Here is a 17,746-nt window from a genome sequence, read left to right as displayed (position 1 = left end):
CACATTGAGCCTGGTTCAGGAGGTTTCTCCCTGTTAACAAGGGAGATTTCTCTCCACAGTCACCAAAGTGCTGCTCATTCTGGGAACTGTTGGGTTTCTCTATATTAAATGAGATTTTAATGTCTTAACCTTCTATGTGAAGTGCCTTGAGATAATGTATGTTATGATTTGGTGCTATACAAATAGCAATAAGATTAAACTGAATTGAATTGAATAAGACATACCTGGAGACAGTCTCCATTCTGAAGAGAATAATAACAATCCTGACATGACCTCTAGTGAGCTAGATTCATTATCTGGGTAGAGTAATACTGAGATGTTTCTATTGCTCTTCAGGCTGTTTGGTCTGATTGTTCACAGGCACACTGGACTCTGTTGACAGAGCTATGTTGTAGGTAGGGAACTCATATATGTATGTAAGGACAACTGAGGCTTGTCCAGTTAAATCTTTTATTTACCAATTAGAAATTCAGTCATCTTTGAATGGAGATTTTGAAGTGTTGTAGATTGATTTGGTTCCAAATGTAGACATTTTAGAGCACACATTGTAACAGAGTGAAATTGTAACAGGTGTGTATGACTTCATGTGGCTCTGCACAGTGCTGACTTAATGTGATGCATGCTGGTCTTAACATAATGCATGCTGGTAAGACATTTTCCAGCTCTGCAAAACATCATCATGTAACATGACCTTAAAAAATAGCAGGAGTGAGGGGGCTGCAGTCAGACCACAATGTTCTCCTCCAGCTGCAGCACTGGGAACTAGCTCTGTGACAACACAACTCTTATCTGATTGGCTAAAGGCTTCACTGAAAGGCATGAAGTGTCTCATGTTTTTTCTTCTAAGACATTCAGATCCATTCTCTGATGTTTATTTCTCTCCAAAGTGGATGAGATGCAACCTCCTTCTGACAGTTATTTATTTGCACATGGCCACTTTATGGTATAGTTTAGATTTTTAGCGGTTTAGTTTAGGTCAATTGAGTTAACTCTGAGATAAACGTAGATAATTTTACCTTGGATATAAGCAATGTTACCTGAGAAAACTCATCATGGGAAAAATGATCTTGATTGCAGATGTTCATTTCTCCCCAATCTTGGATCAGATTCCTGCTCCATTATGCACTGCGGTGAAGCTTTTAGTTTGTAGGAAGTAATTGTGTTGATTTTCACAGTGGAAGTAGCAAAACCAGCCACTGTATATAAACATGGACAACACATGTCCACAAATCCAAAAGATTCCTGATGCTGGTCCAATCAGTTTGAGCCAGAGTCTGTTCAGTAGTGAACATGGAGTGAACTATTTTGAAGGCCGATCTGTCCGACCAATCACAACTCTCAATCACGATGTTTCACCCAGGTAATCAAATATCTAATAAACCAAACTTATCATAAACGTAAACCAGCGAGAAGAACTCTCGAAAATGACGGAAACCATTGGTGTATACTTGTACTTCTATAATGGAGAGGTGGGGTTTATGATCTATATGCCTACTACAGCCAGCCACCAGGGGGCGATAATTAAGATGTTTTGAGTTTTTCGCTTTGGGGAATCTATCATGTTGTCCATCTTTATGTCATTAAGCTAAACTGATTTCTTATATATATACTGTTACCTGGAAAAGATAGGCGGTTCCTGCTTAGGCCTGTGGCTGTGAACCAAACAGAACAGACTGGGCTTTGAGGGAGGGGGTGGGGTCTTAAACAGGCTGGGAGTAGACCAGGAAAATGTGTGTATGTGTCTTTTAACATAAAAGCATGTAAACCTACTATAGCAGGATACCCAAATAAAAGAACATTATGTATCCTTTTAATTAAGGGTGTTATCCACTCAGTTCAGGTTCATAAAACAGATTAATCTCATTCAGAAAAAGCTCATGAGATATCGTGATCACGTGACATCATCAATACAGTTATAAGATAACCATTTATTTATACAAACAACATCATATGAACGCACTCTTACATCCCATGGCTCCAGCCTACTGTCCCGACTTTGATATTAAAACAACCTCACATTCCACATGTGATTATAAACACATATTGATTTCCAATGTGACTGCATTTAAGTCTCCATGTCTCTCCATGGGGACAGAGACTCAGAGAGAGCTGTCTCTTTTAGCTCCTCGCTGTACTGAATCAATGTGTTTCTATCCAGGCAATAGCTTCAATATTCTCCCCTGCTCTGTTTCCAATTTGGTGCTCGATTGGAGACATCATTCTTCAGTTGTCTTCACAGAGAGCGGCTGTCAGTGGGGACGTAGGTCTATCCACTGGCCAGTGGGCTGTTGAGGCAGCGCTGCATTTATTGTGAGTGCATACAGGGCCTCTGGGTACTGAGGAGTGCTGCATGCCCTCATGTTTCCTCACAGTTTCTTCTGTCTCTACACAGTAATTGATTTCTACTTCAAAATATGAAGATAGAAATCAATGAAATATACAACTGTGCCAAATTACATCAGAATGCACAGACTGCAGTGTTTATATATATATATATATATATATATATATATACAGTATATATACAGTATATCTACACACACAATTATTATTTGAACATTATCACCCATTTCTGTTATTCCTCTTTCTCTATGACATCACATCTTTTAGCTCATTGTTTTGGTTTTACATCACAAAACTCGCACAGCTTTCATCAGCACCATTCATCGGCTGTGATTAACCCACTGGACGCGACCTGCTTAGCACCAGACAGCAGGTAGACACAGCTGGTGCACCCAGCGGAGCATTAAGCATTTAGCCAGATATTTTTTTAAAGAATTGATGGAGACCAAACCAAGAGCTACAAAGAGACTGCATGTTGAACTTACATTCATCAGGTGGACACAAACATTCATTTATTTAAAGGTGGCCGTGTTGATGATCTGCTGCGTCTTGTGCGCATCTGTTGTTCCCACCAGGAGCATGTCTTCTGCCAGGACAATGCTTTACAAAGGGTTTTCCTTTGAAAATGGCCATAGATAATACAATTGTTAATATGTAATTTCATATTTAAAAGAACCACCCACTACTGGGAGAATGGCATTCTAAAAAACAGGGATTGCAGGTATTTAGGGAAAGAATATGAGGGTAACTTGAGTTTTCCATGACAACTTTATAAGATGATAAATGTGCTGTGTTTCCAGGATGTTCTACTGCTCCTAGTTGCTGAAAAGATGCGAGAGCTTCGACAACAGCTGAGTGTGAATAATTCAATGGTGCCGGATTTTACTGGTTCTATTGAAATGCCTAGTGTTTGGATTCTTTCTCAGAAATGTTGGCCTAAGTATTTTGCAGCTGCTTGTGGGACTCCTGGTTAAGAGACAAGCCATCAACAGAAATGTAACAGTGTACTTAAAGTAGTGCTCATAATGGGATAATAGCTACATAATGATGATTAGTGCAATATGATATAATAAACAAAATGTGCAAAACTGTAAGAATCTTAAACAGTTTATGGGGGAAATGTTTAGTTAATGACACTATATTAAAGTGAAAGTCATTCTCTGATGTTGCTGATGATGTTCTCCCCGATGTGTGATGAAAGCTGATCTTTGCTTTTAATGCTTTTATAATCTACTGGGAAGACATCACTGTGCACTTAAAATAAAATGTTGCCCACAGCTTCTACTGCTGGGAGAAAGAAAGAATGGAAGACTAAAGTGAAGATGTGTGAAGGAAAAGGGGGATGAAGTTGTATCCTTAACAAGCATTTAAATAGATTCAGTCATGTTGAGTTGAAAGTACAGGAACAAATATAAAAAAAGTTCAAGAATATGGAGAAGTCCAAATGTTCAAATTTCAATTGTCTAATTCCACAGGATATTTGTGTGACATAGATGTTACATAGCAAAATGAATCCTGTGAATCAAAGAAAAGGAATAGACTGTTTGCCAAACCTACATCATTACACAGAGCCGATCCGCTGGGGACATTTTGTGTATATTGTGCATGTCATATTTGTGTTTTATGATTTTATTTCTGGTTCTACTATAAATGTACAGGCATGTTGGAGGCAGATACATGGAAAGCACATGAAAATGATGGATCACTTAAAAACTTCTCTCTTCACTGCAGTTCTTCTGGACCACCGGTTCATTCTAAGTCTCCGTATTTAACTTCAGGCAAGGGCCACACATTTTCAAAGTGGTGCCTGGAACTACATCGTTTGTTTTTACCACACGGCTTCTGTTGTGGCTGTGATGAGCCACTTGCTATGGTCGAGACGTCAGGTTACATTCTATAGCTGTGTTTCCAGTAACCTGTGTAATGTGACATTTTGTTGAGTACATAAGGTCTGTTGCATCTCGGTAACACAACAGAGGAGCGAGGGAATAAGAAAAGATGAAGAAAGCTTTGTCATAATGAATCCACTGCCATTGTGATCACGGTCTATATGAGCATTTTAAAGTGCATTTATTGAATTACAAAGCTTTGATGTTTTTGACTAAATCTTTTAGTGTGACAAACAAAGGAATAGAAACCCACAATAACCAATGTGAGAGAGATGACGAGAGATTGACGCAGATGCTTTAGGGCGCATTTGGATAGACAAACAAAAAGAGCAACACAAACTGTGAAGTGACGCAGAACAGCAGAAAATATCCCCCAAAAAGTTAACCGGCAGTTTTATGTCTCTACGTCAACAGCAGCCATTTTGGTTCTTCTGCAGCGCAGTCAGTCATCATATCAAACCTGGGTATTTTTTTCATTTGTTAGCATTTATTATTGCAAAAGAGAGGAAAGTCTGAACCCAACTAAATTGAATTGATAAAACTAAAGTTTAATTAGGGCTCACTGTACATGTTACATTAGAAAATTGAATAGACTGGCTTTCATTCCGCTTCCTTTTATATGACACTATGTAATATGGGCAGATAAGCACGTTTTGCATGTATACACATATCAGGCCACTCAAAGTCATATGCAAATGATTCCAAATATCTAATCTCATCAGGAAGAAGAAGAAATCCACCTGCAGTCTCTGGTTTTCAGAGCGTACAGTATTTGAGGATCGGTGTGTGAACATGTGTTGTGAGTGTCTGTGCTGACGGCTGCTGCATTTCATATTCCTCTTGTCTCTCTCTTTTTTTATTAGGTTGTTTACCAGCGGAGCTGAATACCGAGGCAGTCAGCGGCAGTGAATGAAAAGTGAGAGCAGGTGAGTTGGGGTGCGCGGTGTTCGAATTGAGAGCCATTTTTCAAAATTTGATCCAATTTCCGTAATTCTCGAGCCTCCTGTTTTCAGAGGTCCCCCCACTCTCTTTTCCAGTCTGTGACAGGCAGAGACGCTCAGGCACTAAGGCTTATAGAGTAATATAATCACCCTCCGCCCACCCCACCCGACCGCTACCCACACACACATGCGCGCACACATTGATGTGGGGCCCATTCGTACAATATTGGCACAGCCGCATTACCCAGGGTGTCTTATGATTATGAAGATGAGGGGAAACAGAGAGCTGCAAGCTGTCTGCTGTCCCCTGGGGCCCATCATCACCCCCCCCCCTCTCTCTGTCAAAACTATTTTACCTAATTCTCTCTTTTTTTCGACCAGTGTTTTTGTTGTTGTCTGTTTTCATTGCATTTTCAGCTTCTTCTTTTGCTTGATTTGACAGATAACCACAACATGTGACCCCCCGTTGCGACGTGGCCTGACTCAGATTTAAACTCATAGTTCATCATATGGACTGTTGTTGGCCAAAGCAGCTTCAAGCAGTCACACCAGAACTGGACAGAGTGTAATCTGACATGTGTTAGTCCACAAGGTCTGTTGCATTACTGAAGCAAACAGAGGAGTGTAAGAAAGGATTAAGCTGCCTTCATATAATGAACTGCCACTGTGATCATTCAAAATTCAAGATTTAAGATGTTTATTTGTCATATACACAATAACAGACACAGCGGTTTATTATCGGGTAATGAAATTCTTACTTTGCAACTGCGCGACCAAAGAACTCTGCTTACTTATATAAAGAAAAACAGAAGAAATATATATAAGATACGAAATATAAAATATAAAGTGCACATGCAATGCAAAATACATAAGTAGAATGAAAAATAAACATAATTTGTTCATAACTGATCATGTTCTAAAACCCTGGTTTTGTCACATGCAGTCTGATAAAGTGTTCATTCGTTATTTAAAAAAAAAAAGTGAATTGTGACCATAAACACACAATAGCTAATGACTGGGAAATGTTACACCATGTGATGTTTTTCTACCCAGCACTTCACAGTAACCAGAGGACAGTGATTTTAATGGAACAGGATCCCTATGGCTCTAGAAGGAGAGAACATGTGTAAAACGACGACATCTCTAATGATCGCAGGTTTCTCTCTCTCCTGAATCCGTTACAACGTTAGCTTGTAGCAGTAGCTTTATCCACCCTGTTTGAGACTCTCAATAAAAATGTGTTTTTCTATAAGCCATACTGATTCCATCCTCTCAGCCATAGTCTTTATCCAGAGTTTATTTTCCTCATATTTTCTGTTTCAGTGCAAAGTATTCGTTCAGTCAGCTGACTTGTTTTGCTCTGAGGTCACTTTTAATAAGTGTCTGTGAGATTCCACATCCCTGGAGTCGCCGCTCCAAGCATCTGGTGCGTGCGTTCTTATAGTTACAATATTAAACACTGGTTATCCATCATTAAATCTGTGGATTTAAAAATCCTCCAGTGTGTGCTAAAATAAAGCTTTTGAGGTAAACCTAAATTCAATAAACTTGTACACTACAGCAAACAACCCCCCTTTTTCAATGTTCATTTGCACCTAATTTGTAGTAGCATTTTGTAGTACATGTAATACTATTATGTATTTATTAACAGAGTAAAAACCCAGATTCTTGAAGTGGATCTCTCAAGTAAAGACCTCAAGGGCAGAGCAGGTCACTACAGTTATTTATAAGCCAGAGGAGCCAGGTAACAGTGTGCAGGTAAAGATAATTCAACGTGCCTGACCAGAACGCAGGGTATAATGGAACGTTTCCTGGTTTTTTGATTTCACTTAATCTTATTTTCCTTATTTATTACAACTTGGGTCCTATTTACTAGTTTTTACTGCAAGCATGCTTCTATGAACCAAAGTGACAGCTGAGAACTAGAAAGCTGGTAATACTTAAAAAAGTAACTTTACAAGCACACAGCTGAGGCTCAACCGCCAAATGTTCAAAGAATTCCAGGGACCCCGAAAACCCTAATGTTCACTGTGTTGCAATGTGTGGTGAATGTGAGTGAAGTGAAAATGTGTTTGTTTCAGTGGAAATATCTAGAGGTGAATCTGGCCATGTCAGGGTTGGGTTTAGTTTATCCAGATTATCTAAACAACTTTTATTTGGAGGTCTGTTCAAGGAGGGTGCACTAATGCCAAGGAATAATTCTGAGGTAACCTCTGGTTTGTATTCATCACAATATGGATAGGGGAGATAATACTGAGGTCATTAAGAGCATGTAATCTGTCTTATATTTTACAAAAATATCAAAGGTTTGCAGTGGTTTCCACAGCCGGTCTTAACTTGCAGTGGCTCAATTACTGCAGGTCAGTTTTAGAGTTTCAGAAAGAAAACTGCAAACTGCTTTACCACAGGCCAAACAAACAGCCCATCCCAGATTAATCAGTTTAGAAAGGACACTGCATTTGTAAAAAAAAAAAAATACACCACCATGTTGTTTTCTATGGAAATGAATGAGAGGGCTGTATTTTCACACAAGTTGTCTGATCATGGCTTTGACATTTTTGCATCATAAAAGTTTCCCTATGCCGTGTTTGTCGAGCTGTTAGCAGCAATATTTACTGTATTACATGCCAACTGATGAATTTCCCTCTGTTATTACCGCTGTCTGACACTATACGGTTTGAATCTGGTGTGGGAGCCTGCAGAGGAGCCACTAAGCACTGACAGAGGCTTTATGGGGCCAGTGGCCTTCATATGCTCCACACCATGCTACAATCACAGAGTCCTGCACAGTGATTACATGTCTGAGAGCAAGTGTAATACACCGTAAATCCCTAAGTGTAACTTCAAGTTCTTCGTTTCTTCACAGTATTTTCACATTGCTATTTGATGCACTGTAACTGCACATATATCATTCATGTTAGCTGAAAGGTACAGTGTGTAGAATTTAGTGATATCGAGTGTTGAAATTGCATGTTGCAGCTGAACACCCCTCACCTCACCCTCTCCTTCCAAACATGAAAAAGAACCTGTGGTAGCTTCAGTTGTCATAAAAACTCAAAAGGTGTTTAGTTTGTCCAATCTGGACTTGCTAGTTTGCTATTGTATTAATACTATATTACTATTGTATCAGTAAAGAAGAAAATTCTTATTTTACTGCAAATGAAAGGCTTATTGCCAGTAGGTAATAGTATGAAGCATGGACAAATGATTTAATAAATATCTCTCACACTGTATAAGACTCACTAACCCTCATTTACTTTATGATTCTTATCATAAGCCAAGCTTAGTGACGATCCAGTATTTAACCTGCCTCTCCCTGACTTACCACAGCACCTTAAGTCCGTCTTTGAGCTGCTGGGTTGACAGACAGTTGCAGGGAAGACCTGATAATGACATTTTCTGTGTGTTTTAGCTTATGATCTACTTTGAGTGGATTTTCCTCTTGAGCAAATGGCTTGTGTGGCACTTTTACTTTCACACACTCTTCATTATTTGATTTCTTGAAAGAAAGGACTTGGCTGTACAGTGAGATAGCCAATATACCTCCATAATTTAATTTGATAACGCTAAACGGTCCTCCACTCAATCCGCTGAGACTCTTAGCTTCTTCAATCCAACACTTACTGTAACCATATCAGACCAGGGATGACGCACTCACAGACACAGTGCACACACAGTGCAAACACACACATACACCAAATTAATAATCATTAGGCTTATTTCCATATGTTTTCTGTGCAGATGCATCCAAATGTCAATTGAGAAATCATGAGTGCAACTGCAAACGGGAGGTTTGAATTCCTCAGTGTACAGGGTTCTTTACGTTAATGAGGGGTGAAGTGTAGAATCGAATAACGCCAAAAATAATTCCTGAGGCATTTGACAGAGAGCGTGGAAGGAGGCACGGAAAACAGTCACGCATAAACATTTCCCTCAGTGCTGGAAATCACTCTGAGCACCAACAGTACCACTGGCTTCTCTTTAATGTAGTAAATTCTAATAGAGAACACGCTGTAAGGATGATAGCTCCACATGCAGCCAAAGTGATGTTTGTGTAGTGCTCTCTTCTGATGTTTTTTCCACAAAAGAAAATCAAGGATATAAGGGCAATCTGTTAAGAAGCAAGTAAGCCTGCACAATATAAACTTTCTAAAGTGCAATTTGCATCTCAACCCAGGGGTGATGCTTTTTTGTGTTATTCAGTGCTGTTATAGATGCTTCATTTGAATTTCGAGGAAGCAAATCTAAATCCCAGCACAAGGATATGAAGCACCCTCATGGCACAATGCCACCAGCGCTGTTTGTGTTGTTCTCTCGCTAGAGCCGTTAAGCGCCCTTAACAAAACAAATCTTTTGTTGTACTGTGAACAGTCTTACATTCCTTCCTTCCATTCACAGCTACCGAAGGCCAACACAAAACCTTCGGCTCATTATGTTAGTCAAGGTGTACATTCTACACTAAACACTTGAAAACTAGTTTGTTAATTACTAAAAGCTGCATCCTGAAGCAGTATATAATGACAATATTACTATCTCTATGCAAGGTTGAAAGTAGATTGAATTTCTTGGCAGTACTACTTACCCCAACTGCCAGTGCTTCACACTGCCATTTTGTTGCGCATGAGCTCCATGCGGCCCTCTTTCTTTATAATCAAGAATGAACACCGATCACAGATATGCTAGTAGTCTGCCAAAATGTTTGGAATTTTAGTGGAACCATTAATCATTTGTCGTAGACCATTGCAAATGACATCAATAAGTGCATGGTTTGGGGGTGAAAAAATCCATATCAGGTCTATGGCAAGAATAAATCAAAGCAGGAAGCTCTGCAAGCAGAGTAAAGTTGTGCGTGTTGCTGCATGGCTTGTGTGCTGAGACTGAGCATCATGAAACGTCACAATTTATGTTGTTTGTAATTTGACCTCCGTGATTTCCGCAAAAAAAAAAAAAAAAGAAAAACCCCACAGCATTTGATATCTGCCAGAAAGTACTGTAACAGTTGTGAAAACACACTGGAGGGAACTCCAATGAAAATGTATGGCACAGATATGTTCTGGAACTATTTCTAAGCAATTTATAGGAAAACTACTGTTGCTTATATACGTTGATCTAATGTTAGCAGTGTGTGTGTTTTGTTGCATGTTTTGGTAGCCAGCTGCTGTCCCCTGTGACAAGTGGCTCAGACTAGTCAACAAAAACAAAGAGAGTAAATCTACAAGTTTTGCACAGTAGGTTGCGTAGTTTCTTTTCAAAATAAAGTAGGAGTATGTCAGCAATGTGATGAGTGCACGTAGACAAAAGGACTGAATGTGAGAACTATCTTCTAATAACTAACAGAGTTTGTCAATCTTCTTGACAACACTATGGTAATGCTAGTTAATGGTAGCAAATGTAAGTAAGCAAGTGTAAGGTGCCCGAGGGTACGTGAACCACCTCAGAGGAGGCTATCAGAGACATTTAGGCAAAAAACATGGTGTAAATAATGCTGTTTCGAGCCAAATTTGAATGTCAGACACTTGGATGACACCACACAAGCAGTATGAACGCATGTTATGTTTTTGTCTGTTGTTTCCTTACATCTGAAGAAGAGGTCACCATTTATTTCAATTGGATTGGATTTACCCCTGAAACTCCAGAAGTGTTTTGTGGACTCAAACACTTCACCACCCCTCCATCGGCACTGTGGTGAGTAGAGTGAGTCAAATGTAGATTTTTCTGTTAACTATCCTTTTAAACCTTATAGGGAACGTGTTGAGCGGCACCTGAAAGAAACAGTTCAGATGCTTCTTCGCGTGACAAGGCTGGAAAAGGATCTGTCTGGGAAAAATAGATAAACTGTCTAAATCCATGTGAATCCAAGTAAATCCGATTGCTGACAAAGGTTCTGCTTTGACTGCCATCAGTTGTTGAGTATAGATTGGCAAGCAAAATAATGAAAAAACTGAAGTGTATGTAAAAACGTACAGACACATAGAAGGACCTTTGTCACGTTAAACACACACTCAGTGTTTCCTGTTTCATGTTTTATGCCACTTCCTGTTTTACTTTGATACTCATGTTAATCTGTGTGGTTTAGGTAACTTAACTCCTGTCCTCATGTGTCTCACGGATTACCATCCCCCCTAATATGTTTCACCTGTGTGTAGTTAACCTGATTTCAGTTTAGTATAAATGGTCTGCGTCTCCCCCTGTCCTGTGCCAGTTTGTCTTGTCTTGTATGTAGAGTTCCAGCCTTATGCCCACGTCCTGTCTTGTGTTTCTGACCATGTTTTTGTGTTTAGTGACCTAGCCTTTGCCTCACTTCTTTTGGATACCTCTGCCTTGTCTTTTGCCTTCTGTGTATCCAACCCTGACTGGAATAAACGACCACTAGTTTTGGAAACTGGACATTGTCTCAGAGTCGTGCTAGTAGTTCTTGTACTTATCCGTTACAACTTTAAGTAGAATCTTTACAAATAACTGGCATAGCAGAAATTGACGTGGCTTCGTAAGAACACAGGTTACCTTTGCAATTTTATTTATACTGATCCTGTGTAGATAAAGCTTCAGTGTTTCTCTGTAAACAGGCTGTTGACCACATTTATTTATTTCTCAGAGCAAATCTGCTGAAACCCTTTTTTTTTTTTACCAGTTTTGAATTTAGAGGCTTTAAAATATTTCTTTTTCAGTAACATTATGCTGGCCATCTTTATTTAGTTTTTTGTCCAGTCATGTGTTTGTCTATTGTCCTTTATCTACTATCCTTACTTAAACAATGCATATAAAGGCAGATGATGTAGGACACTGTGATGCAGTTGTAATGTTTAATAAATCTTCTCAGGCTGCAGCGATGCACAGATTCACCCCTCGGGGAGTGTTTATCCAATAACCAGACACCATTTCCTTCATTGTCCTGTGACATTTCACTTATTGATCATTTATGTGCAAGAAGCATTGTGCTCAGATTAGCAGTGCAAGGACTAAACACAATTTATGGCCTTAGTGCAAGTAGACAGGTGGGATAGATAGAAGAAAAATGCTCAGTGGCCACGTGATCAGGAACTGAGAGCTCTGTATCAGACAGGGAACACAGATTTATATGGAACGAAGGGGGGATTCATTGTTTTGCTGTTTGCTGCGGTTTTACAGTGTTCTCTGCACAGGCTTAACAGACCACATCATTTTCCAGTTGTGAAAACTGGTCTGATCTGTGAGATGTACAGTATGAATGCGTGAATATTATCAGACTATCACCAAGGTTGTGGTAGACAGGTTGAAGTAAAGGCAGCTGATACTTGAAGATGCTCCACTTTATCTGTGAGAGTCATTTCTATGGGGATTTTGATAAAGAGGGAAGGTAAAACATGATAAATATAACATGAACATGAACATTCTCTCTGATTTATTCAAATGAAAATTATTATGTTGGACATTTTTGTGCAGAATTACTATTTTCAGCTGCACTGTCATTCAGCTATCAGGGCACCCACAGGAATTTTGTCAGAACACATTTAGGAATAATTTGACATTTTGAGAAATACGTTTATTTGATTATGATGACTTGAACTATTTCCGAATAAGTAAAAGCGTAATACTATTTCTTGTAGCATTTACAGAATGAGAAAAAAAGTAATAGTATTTTTACTTCACCCCTGTACAAAACTGGAGATTGGAAGGATGATATGAATAGTATTAAAATCCCACCAGTGTTCACAAACAGTCAGCATCTATTCATCTGACTGTCCACCTACTGTACCAGTTTTCACTGAAACACTGAGGAAGCCACCAGGCAAATACTCTATATTCAGTATTCAGTCTTTTTACATTTCAGTCTGCAGCTGTGTGGGGGGTAATAAATCATGTCTCCATCTCTTCTTAGAAGGCCCCAGACACTTTAATCATCCTGTATTCTTGTGTGTTTAGCCATAATAATTTGGCTCTATCATGCAAGGACAGTCCTGCCTGTGATTTATGTGTGTGAGAGAGCGGAAGGAAGGAAGCTGAGCCGGAACACAGCCGTGCAGCCGCTGCTGTTTGGCTAGTGTTTTTCCACTTCTCCCAATCTTTCATCCTGGTGTCTAACTTATATGTATCTGTTCATTTTCTCATTCTGCTTCCCTCTCTGTCTCTGCCAAGCAGCCATCCAGATGTTGCTCTTTATTAAGGCTGCAAGAGAGCTGAAGACAAAGGCTGGAGACTGAAGTCAGTTGTCTGTGGTCAGTGTGCTACTCTTGTACACTGCTCTTTTCACTGACAGTAAAATGTATATCCGTGAAACAACAATCTTTAGGCCCCAAGAATAAATGCAAATTCATAATATGGCTTTTACTAGGAGATTTATTGTATTAAAGTTCAATGGTAACAATGTTTGACTGCACAACACTTTCTTACTTTTAAAGCACTGGTTTGATTTGATAACAAAAACTTACTTAATGCTGTACAGTATAAATGCAGTTGTTTGAAAATGATCTTCTCAAATACAATAAATAAACATGAGTGAAATAAAATCAATTCAAAAAAAGAATTCTTTAAAGAAATGACATGTTATTTAGCTGACGCGTCTATCCAAAGCAACTTACAATTAGTGCCATTAACATCTATGAGGGGCCATTTTTGGGGCTCAGTATTTGCCCTAGGGCTGGGATTTGAGCCGCTGATCTTCTGGTTAGAGAACAACTGCACTACCCCCTATGCGACTGCCACCCATGAAATATTGCCTCTACCACAAACATTGATTTGTGATTGGAAAATCAAGTCAGCAATCAGAACAAAGGTCATCTTGTCCTAAATCTAACCTTTTTAATTTCTTTGGTACATTCTAAATCGAAATTTGCAAATGTATTTAGAACATGTTTTGACTTTGTCATTAGATGCAGATTGATTGAATTTCAACCATTGACCATACATCTATAACACTAAAGAGTGCAACAAGTGAAGGGGTCATGAAATCACTCACTTATACATGTCTTCCATTTTCTTTGAGATGCAAGAATGAAGTTTTTAGCACCTCAAAGAAAATGCTCAACACAAAGGTCGATTGTCAGTCATCTGCTGTAACAGATCGCTATCTGTATTTGTTGGACAAATGCAGCACAACACTTTTTTTGTATTATTAACAAAAAGTTAATAAAAAAAAACATTCCCTGGCATTAAAACTTTGAAAGTAAAAACGGTGTAGCTTGTGTTTCCTCTATGTAATTGCTTTGGACACTTGTCACTGTAATTTGAAGAGTTGGCTTTGTTGGGTCAGCAACTATCACTATTTTCTCGGCAGCCATAAGTACGAGAGCGTGCCGAGCTGCCCTCGGTATCCTCGGTATCTGGAGTCAGTTAACAGCTTCTTGGCATCGTCCAATGAGGTTTAGTTGACTTGAGCAATAAAGAGGGAGGTGAGACAGGGAGGACAGCCAATCAGGCGCCTTCTTCTGCCAGTTGATTAGGTGTTGCTGCCTCATTAATCACAAACAACAGCTTTGGCGTGCGGTAATTAATTAATCTATTTTAATCAAATCAAAACAAGGTCCTATTGTTTGGAGAGGAATGAGTCTGCTGGTGATGGGAGAAATTACAGGGCTTCAGTGTGAGACCTGTCTTGGAAAGCTCTAATTGAGATATTGGCAGCGTCTGACTGAACCAGATGGGTTGAAAGAAGTAAGAGATGACTGGTGCCAAACAGAGCGGGCAGACTGACTTCTTCATTAACACATTTCCACTAACAGGGGAAGTTAGGCCTGAGTGGCAGTGCTAACCAGAGGCTACTAATATACTCTAATCCAACTCTGCTGGTTCCGCTGGCAACACAGGAAGATTTCCAGTCCAGCATATTTCATATTTTGGGTTCATCCAGTGAAAATGACTTGGCAGCTCCAAAAATACACCAGTCTGTATGGAGTCCAACACAGGACAGCCTCACCCCAGACAGACAGCAGATAGGCCCCATCAGGCACTGTGTGATTGTGTGTGTGACTGTCATGCAGTGAGTTTTATTAAAAAATAAGAAAAAAAAAACAAGTGGAAGTGATATGTTACCTCCCTTCCAATAAAACCTTTATCTCCCTCTTAAAATTGCACATAAACAGTGCTCTCTGAGAAGCAGTGGAAATTTCTCTCAATATGCAAACCTGTGTTCACAGGCGCCTTCATGGCTGTCCTGTGATGTATTTTTGAGATATGCAAATATGACATTTCTCCTCTGTGATTGCTCTTCAATCGGGGCTCTTCCTCCCTTTTTCTCGCACTCTCTCTCTCTGACTGCCGGTGAGACGGGGGACATCACCTGTTCAGCTGTTCAAAACATTACAGCAGATTGCAGCATCTCTTTGGTGAGACTAAAAGGAAATTTACTGTCACACTCCTTTTTTAAAATTTCATTTGCTGTCAGAGAAGTCTACTCAGCACATGTACTTAAACAGGTTCCTGTCTCACAACAAAAAGCTCTGAATGAAAAGTGAGAGAAATGTGTGTTGTCTGTGATGTAATGTAAACAGTGGACGAATAAAGGAACTACCTTTTCTGCACACTGTAACACATTATCGTAATTTATGAAAGTTGTGATACAATGAGAGTAGTGGTAAATGTTTATTGAAAAAATGAAACAAGTGTCTATAATAACACAAGTCAAGTATGAACAGTACTTATTTGATGACTGTAGAATTTCCATGCAAACCATTTAAGGATGGGAATCTCGAGCCACCTCACAATTCGATTCAGAGGGCTATGATATGATTATATCAATGCATCTCGATAACTCAAAGAATTCTATATGTATAAATATATTTTTTTCATCACTGTGTAACTGTGTTTGTGCTTTAAAAAGTATCTTAGACTTTCAAGTGTGCTGTAATTTATAAAATGAGTCAGTCTATGACAGTGGTCAGTGCTCTCCACATTGATTTGAGCATTCATTCAGTTTTTACTCGTGTGCTGCATGTTTAGCCTTCATTGTATTGTCCTGGCCCTCCAGTTAAATCAACTCATCTAATGAGAGAGATATATTTGCTTTGCATAAAAGAGGTATAAAACTATGTTCACTTGAGTAAACTGGATTGGTTTTCCTGTAGCTTAGTGGTTTACACACACACACACACACACACACACACACACACACACACACAGGGTAGGTAAGCTGTCCATACCACTGATTACGACCCAGGGAAGCACAACAGTGGCAGACATCTGCAGAGCTTCACTTCATGTGTGAGAAGATCTGTTTACATAATGTTTATAGTTGTTAGCTCACAAACGGCACGATATTTAAATCTGTGAGGTTTACAGAGACAGGTGTGTATCCACACAGATAAAACATTAGCCTGCATACATCTGGAGGTCCTTTCTCCTTACATATCATACGTTCTTTAAAACAAGTGTTTCATCTAAATGTCCCTAAAAATAAGATTTATTCACTGGAAACTGAAGTTAGAGGAGTTTGGTTTTCTTTCTTCCTAGTGTAGTCGTTTTACTACTTCACAATGAATGGGGACATGATCAGGTTATCAGTGTTTCATCAAGCAGAAACCGCTTTAAACCGGCTCTAAAGCAATTTATCATATTTGTATTTTTTCATTCAAGGTTTAATTGAAGAGAGGACCTTCCCTGTTGTCTTGATAATCTCAAAATATATCATTAACAGATATGGTACACAGTAAACAACATTTACACGGAGGTTTTCTCAGTCTGCTTCACACTCTTCCCCTCACACACTGGCAGCCTTCAGGGACATGCGTCTTTCCCAAGCCCATTCTGACATGTAGACTGGAGAAGCAAGGGATCGAACCACTGACCTTCGTTTAAGTGGACGGCCTGCTCTGCCTCCTGAGTCACTGCCGGCCTCCATCCGTGGTGTGGAGCAGCGATACATGGTGTCCAGAGAGCTTCTTCTCACTTTAAGTCTACCAGAGCTGTTGGGGCCTTGAAGATATTAATACCTTGTAGGGGTGGTAAAGAGAACCATGTTGATGTGGCACATGCTGACCTCCATCCATTTCACTGTGATGGGAATACAAATAGGGTTCCATACCGGCAAATAAACAAATGCTGAGTTTAACTGCGTGGCCTTTTACAGGGAACTCAGTGCCCTTCTTTTTTTATATTTTTCCCGTTTTCTGAAATGTCAGCTCTCTTCTGCGCGCTGTTTATCTAACCATCTAATTCCTGTCACAAAGAGAGAGGCAGAGAAAGACAGACGGGTTACCAGCCTCGCTTTTTTTTTTTTATAGAGCAGTAATGGAGGGGTTGGCCTTTTTGGGGGGTTTGAACAATGTACTGGGAGCACTCTGTCATTTCTCACTCTGTGACTTTTAGGAGGTTATGACGAATGGTTCGCCGCCTGCCGCCTTTTCCACATTAAACCGAGAATGGTATCACTCAAAGTGGGCCTGTAATGCACAAATAACCGGCAGCCATTTTAGAATAAATGCATGTCTGTGGCAGAGGGAAGCGGCAGACCTTTGGGTGAACCCCAAATGGAGCCTTCTGTTTCCTATTTAGCCAATGCCTGTGATCTTTCATACATACATACATACAGACTGCTCTCTACCCACTCTGCCACTGAAAGCTGTTTGCAGGGGGGTGGAGGAAAGAACAGCCAGTGTCATG

At 39.6% G+C, this 17,746-nt stretch overlaps 1 protein-coding gene across 3 annotated transcripts in view; it reads right to left on the bottom strand.

Moving 5' to 3' along the window:
* Positions 1-17,025, bottom strand: part of LOC109638391 (polypyrimidine tract-binding protein 2-like) — a 42,964-nt gene extending 25,939 nt beyond the window's left edge. For 2 of the 3 annotated variants that reach the window (XM_069512851.1, XM_069512854.1), the window contains exon 1: positions 16,933-17,024. In XM_069512851.1, the coding sequence (XP_069368952.1) occupies positions 16,933-17,009 (77 nt within the window). In that variant the 5' untranslated portion in view covers positions 17,010-17,024. Of the gene's footprint in view, positions 1-16,932 lie in introns of all 3 variants that reach the window. The other variant, XM_069512853.1, reaches the window with a different exon arrangement.
* Between the last annotated feature and the right edge of the window lie 721 nt (positions 17,026-17,746).

Source organism: Paralichthys olivaceus, chromosome 17 (genome assembly GCF_024713975.1).
Source record: "Paralichthys olivaceus isolate ysfri-2021 chromosome 17, ASM2471397v2, whole genome shotgun sequence".
Classification (NCBI taxonomy): Eukaryota; Metazoa; Chordata; class Actinopteri; order Pleuronectiformes; family Paralichthyidae; genus Paralichthys; species Paralichthys olivaceus.
This window is presented reverse-complemented; position numbering and strand designations above follow the sequence as displayed.